The sequence below is a fragment of the Pelophylax lessonae genome (genome assembly GCF_965119305.1).
Source record: "Pelophylax lessonae genome assembly, chromosome: 12".
Taxonomy (NCBI): Eukaryota; Metazoa; Chordata; class Amphibia; order Anura; family Ranidae; genus Pelophylax; species Pelophylax lessonae.
In genome coordinates, this window is record NC_138779.1 from 75,399,700 (window position 1) to 75,405,699 (window position 6,000).

Sequence of the window (6,000 nt, forward strand, 5' to 3'; positions counted from 1 at the left end):
TGTGAAGTAGAACATCCAAATGTATATTACAGAATTTCCGCATTGTGAACACTGACAACAATAATACCACCCTAATTGTTAGGGCTCTTTCACACGGGCGGTCCGATCAGATCCGCCTGTCAGTTTTTTAGGCGGATCTGATCGGATCCTCCATGCAGCTCTATGGGGCAGCGGGTGTCAGCGGAGGTCACCTCCGCTGACACCCGCTGCCATCCGCATCCGATCCTGTGCTGAAATCTGGACGGATGGAAACCCTATTTTTCCATCCGTTCAGTAATCGGAGCGGATCTGATGAGAGCGGACAAGCGGTCCGCTCTCCTCCGATCCCCCATAGAGGGCAGCGGGTGCTGAGACACCTCCCTCTCCGCTCTGCAAGCGGAGATGGAGCTGTCATCCGCCCGGCTCAGCGGGGATCGCGGATCGATCCCCGCTGAGCAACACGGATCCGCCTGCGGAGGCGGACCGTGTGAAAGAGCCCTTAGAGTGTGGAAGTTTTTTTGTTGTCTGTATCCTTGTCGGGATGTTTTCTTAAGCTTGCTTTACACTAATAGAATGTTATTTAAAATTTCTAATTATTAATTGGGTCAAATCAATGGTACGTTTTTATACCACAGTGATGATAAAATTCGAAGGAGCAGAATAGAAAATGTTCTTATACAAACACATTTCTAATGGTATACATGGTTTTCTTTTAATACAAAATTGAATCTTAAGTTTAAAGGAAGTTTTGAAGTATTTTTGAACAGCATTTGTCAAGTCTATAAACGTACTGAAAAAAGAATTTGCGAAAGAGTATTTAAACTAGGAAGGGGGGGCAAAAGAGTGGAATTACAAGAGTCCAATTGCCCCCCGAAACAATGCCAGAACAGGTCAGAAGCACAGAGGTTAAGAAATGATAAGCTCAGAGTCCTGTCTACAAATGCTCGCAGTTTAGGTAAAAAAATCAATGAACTTGGGTCAATTATGGCATCTGAGAATGTAGATTTAGTGGCTGTTACGGAGACATGGTTTAATGAAAGAAATGACTGGGACATAACCATACCAGGGTACTCTTTATACAGAAGAGACAGAGAAGGCAAGAAAGGAGGAGGAGTGGCCCTGTATGTGAAAGATAGCATTAAATCTAACCTAATACAAGTTGGTGAAGCCAACATAGAGTCAGTTTGGGTTACGTTGCAGTTTGCTAATCATGCAGTAACTCGTGTAGGTGTGATATATAGACCACCTGGTCAAGTCAAAGAACTAGATGATCTACTAGTTGAAGAAATAGCTAAAATGACAATGAAAGGAGAAGTTATCATTATGGGAGATTTCAATCTTCCAGATATAAACTGGAAAACCAAAATAGCAAGTTCTACCAGGAGTACAGATATTCTAAATTCCCTACTGGGGTTGTCTCTGCAACAAGTGGTTGAGGAGCCAACCCGGAGGGAGGCCATTTTGGATCTGGTATTCACAAATGGTGATTCGGTATATGATGTCATTGTAGGCGAAACCTTGGGATCCAGTGATCACCAGTCAGTGTGGTTTAATATAAGAACTGTGAAAGAGTCACACCACACAAAAACAAAAGTTTTAGATTTTAGAAAAACAGACTTTTCAAAAATGAAATTAGTCATAAATGAGTCCTTATCAGACTGGAACGGATTACATGGAGTCCAGGAGAAATGGGACTACTTAAAAGGTGCATTATTGAAGGCAACAGAAAATTGCATTAGACTTGTCAGTAAAAGCAAAAAAAGGAAGAGACCACTGTGGTACTCAGCAGAAGTGGCCCAAATCATTAAAAATAAAAAGCTAGCATTTTGTAATTATAAAAAAACCCAGAGCAATGAAGATAAGGAAATCTACAAGATTAGGCAGAAAGAGGCCAAGCAAGTTATAAGAACTTCTAAAGCGCAGGCAGAAGAAAAACTAGCTCAGTCTATGAAAAAGGGGGATAAGACATTCTTCAGATATATAAATGAAAAAAGGAAATTAAAACAAGGAATAACTAAATTAAAAACAAAGGACGGAAGGTATGTAGAAGAGAATAAAGGGCTAGCCGACTGCCTTAATGAATACTTCTGTTCAGTTTTTACAGAAGAAAAAGGAGAAGGACCTCCACTTCAAAGGATGACTAATGAATCATTTGATGCATGTGTCTTTACAGAGGAAGACGTTCTAAGATTGCTGTCTAAAGTGAAGACAAATAAGTCACAGGGTCCTGATGAGATACACCCAAAATTATTAAAAGAGCTTAGTGGTGAGCTGGCAAAACCATTAACAGATTTATTTAACCAATCATTAGTAACAGGAGTCGTCCCGGAAGATTGGAAATTGGCAAATGTCGTGCCCATTCACAAGAAAGGTAGTAGGGAGGAATCGAGCAACTATAGACCTGTGAGTCTGACATCAATAGTAGGCAAATTAATGGAAACCCTATTAAAGGATAGGATTGTGGAACATCTTAAATCCCATGGATTGCAAGATGAAAAACAACATGGGTTTACTTCAGGGAGATCATGTCAAACAAATCTTATAGATTTTTTTGACTGGGTGACTAAAATAATAGACGGTGGAGGTGCAGTAGACATTGCATATCTAGATTTTAGTAAGGCTTTTGACACTGTCCCACATAGAAGACTTATCAATAAACTGCAGTCATTGAGCATGGACTCCCATATTGTTGAGTGGATTAGGCGGTGGCTGAGTGACAGACAACAGAGGGTTGTAGTCAATGGAGAACATTCAGAACAAGGTCATGTTACCAGTGGGGTACCTCAGGGATCTGTACTGGGACCAATTTTGTTTAATATCTTCATAAGTGATATTGCAAAAGGCCTCGATGGTAAGGTTTGTCTTTTTGCTGATGACACAAAGATATGTAACAGGGTTGATGTTCCTGGAGGGAAACGCCAAATGGAAAAGGATTTAGGAAAACTAGAAGAATGGTCAGAACTCTGGCAACTGAAATTTAATGTGGATAAGTGCAAGATAATGCACCTGGGACGTAAAAACCCAAGGGCAGAATATAGAATATTTGACACAGTCCTGACCTCAGTATCTGAGGAAAGGGATTTAGGAGTAATTATTTCAGAAGACTTAAAGGTGGGAAGACAATGTAATAGAGCAGCACGAAATGCCAGCAGAATGCTTGGATGTATAGGGAGAGGTATAAGCAGTAGAAAGAGAGAAGTGCTTATGCCGCTGTACAGAACACTGGTGAAACCTCACTTGGAGTATTGTGCGCAGTACTGGAGGCCATATCTCCAGAAGGATATAGATACTCTAGAGAGAGTTCAGAGAAGAGCTACTAAACTAGTACATGGATTGCAGGAAAAAACTTACCAGGAAAGGTTAAAGGACCTTAACATGTATAGCTTGGAAGAAAGAAGAGACAGAGGGGATATGATAGAAACTTTTAAATACATAAAGGGAATCAACTCGGTAAAGGAGGAGAGCATATTTAAAAGAAGAAAAACTACCACAAGAGGACACAGTTTTAAATTAGAGGGGCAAAGGTTTAAAAGTAATATGAGGAAGTATTACTTTACTGAGAGAGTAGTGGATGCATGGAATAACCTTCCTGCAGAAGTGGTAGCTGCAAATACAGTGAAGGAGTTTAAGCATGCATGGGATAGGCATAAGGCTATCCTTCATATAAGATAGGGCCAGGGACTATTCATAGGATTCAGATTCAGATATATTGGGCAGACTAGATGGGCCAAATGGTTCTTATCTGCCGACACATTCTATGTTTCTATGTTTCTATGTTTGCATGGATGATCATGTGAACATTCGTTTGAAGGACGTTTTGAAAATTTTACTATTGTATGGCCAGCTTTACTTAATGTTTAGTCATCAGGGCAGAAAGTGTGGCAAGATCTTCTTAACCAGAAAAGAGCAATAAAAGCGTGAAGTTTCAACTAAAGGTGCTCTGAATGGAAATTTCGGTGCCGAAACCGAAAATGCAGGATGCACTTGACTGAAAATGATAGTTTTAAAAAATACACATTTTTTTATTTAGAATTGAATTATGTTATATTTTTTAATATCATGAGTTTAAATTAATATGAATTTGTCGGCCATTATTCACACCTTTTAGCGCAAGAAAAGCTCAAGAAAAATGTATCCCTTTAAATTCTATATATGTCTTCACACCGCCGTTGCGCTTCTGTTGTGGTATTAGTCAGGGTTCACACTATCAGACATTGCATGTGATCTGCACTGCTCTGCAGATCACGTGATGTCTGTGTGATGGGAACTCAGCCATATAAACTGGTTGAAATCGCGTCACATTCGCACCAAAATGGTGCAGGACCCTTTTTTCGGTCCGCACTAGAATTTGATGGAAGGGGTGTTCACACTCATGCGATCCGGTTCCTGTACCATTTGACAGTTTGAACTGCGATCTGCGAACCGATCTTAGGGTGCCATTAACTTTACATCAACACCCCCAGCGGTTCGCAGGTGTCAGTGTGAACCAGTGTGTGATTTAGGTGCAATGCAGGAACTGGCACTGAATTGCAGAGTTTGCCACATCGCACCAGTGTGAACCGTTGTAAAAATCCTTCTTGCTGCATTTTTGGTCAGTTAAAAAAAAATGTACCAAAAACACACCTCCCTGTTAAAATGCATTGAAAATGCAGCATGAATGCATCCATAACGCACCTTTGTTATCTTTCATGCGGTTTTTGAGTCATTTGACCTATGAAAAATGCACCATAAGCACAGTAAAGTCTCGTGCGTTTTCGGTGCCATTAATTGGCAGCTTTTTCTCTCCGGGTAAATACCAATAACACCATTTTCAGCCGCTATGTTTCGGCCGCTGAAATTTTAGTGAATCTCTAGTTTCAACTTGTCCCCACTCTATCCAAAGTTAGTTGCCTGGAGTTCTACTTGAAGGTAATGTCTGCCTATCTATTTGTTTTTTTCCATCATATATACTACGTTTTAAATTGCTTAGGTTTGTGAAAGGTACACTTTTATATCTCCAAAGGGTGTTTTCACGCTGTATTCTTTCTGTGTATCTCCTTTGCCTCTCTTGTTGCCCAAGATTTCTACTGGCAAGCCTTAACGCCACAGATTTTTTTGTATAAAATTATTTTTTGTCCTTGCAGCTGAAATCTTTCCTAAAGGAATGTAAAGTATCCAATTATTGCAAGCCAATGCGCCAGCTGCTGGAGAAGATCCAAGAGAATTCGTCCTACATAACTAGCAAAAGACAGAAGTGCGCCTTTGGGGTGTCTGACAGGGAAGCTGTGGTAAGTACACAACTAGGACATTTTATATGCCATAAATGCTGTGATCTCCCAGAATGCATAGGTGTTTGCTATTAGCAATGTGACCTTTTCCTAAGTCCTTTTTCTGATACCTTTCACAAAATAAAATTTAAACATATGGTGCTTGCAACCTCCTGGATTTTCAATAGGAATATAAAAAGAAATGTTTTACACTATTGACAATAGCTTGGCTGATGACCCTTAGTGGCAGACTAAGTACCTTTTGCACCTTTATGAATTTTCCTAAGCAGATACGAAACACATTAAAGGTGGTTACAAAACCATTAAATAAAGATTTGCTTATAGATAAATACAAGAAAGTGGCTGTCAAAGACAAACAGGTATTAACCTCCCTGGCGGTATGATTGTTAACGATTTTAGGTGCTGAAAGCGGTACCATTATTTTGCATGTAATTCTAAGAACGAGCAGCCCAAACCAACTATTTACATATGATTTTTTTTTTTTACTGTGTGTTCTTTATAACATCTCGGGTATGATAAAGTTTGAAACGCAAAATCATAAATTATAATATAATAAACTATAAATAAGTTTAAGTATGTATGTGTGTGTATACACATATAGATAGATAGATAGATAGATATATATATAGAGATATACGTGTGTGTATATGTGTGTATGTATATATATATATATATATATATATATATATATATATATATATATATATATATATATATATATACAGTAAAACTGCATGAAAGGGCACTGGGGGGG

At 39.1% G+C, this 6,000-nt stretch overlaps 1 protein-coding gene across 1 annotated transcript in view; it reads left to right on the plus strand.

Annotated features, from left to right (window-relative positions):
- The window catches only part of NOC2L (NOC2 like nucleolar associated transcriptional repressor), a 262,749-nt gene that overhangs the window by 179,764 nt on the left and 76,985 nt on the right, over window positions 1-6,000 (plus strand). The window contains exon 15 of the mRNA XM_082274336.1: window positions 5,103-5,246. Within this exon, the coding sequence (XP_082130462.1) occupies window positions 5,103-5,246 (144 nt within the window). The remainder of the gene's footprint in view (window positions 1-5,102; window positions 5,247-6,000) is intronic.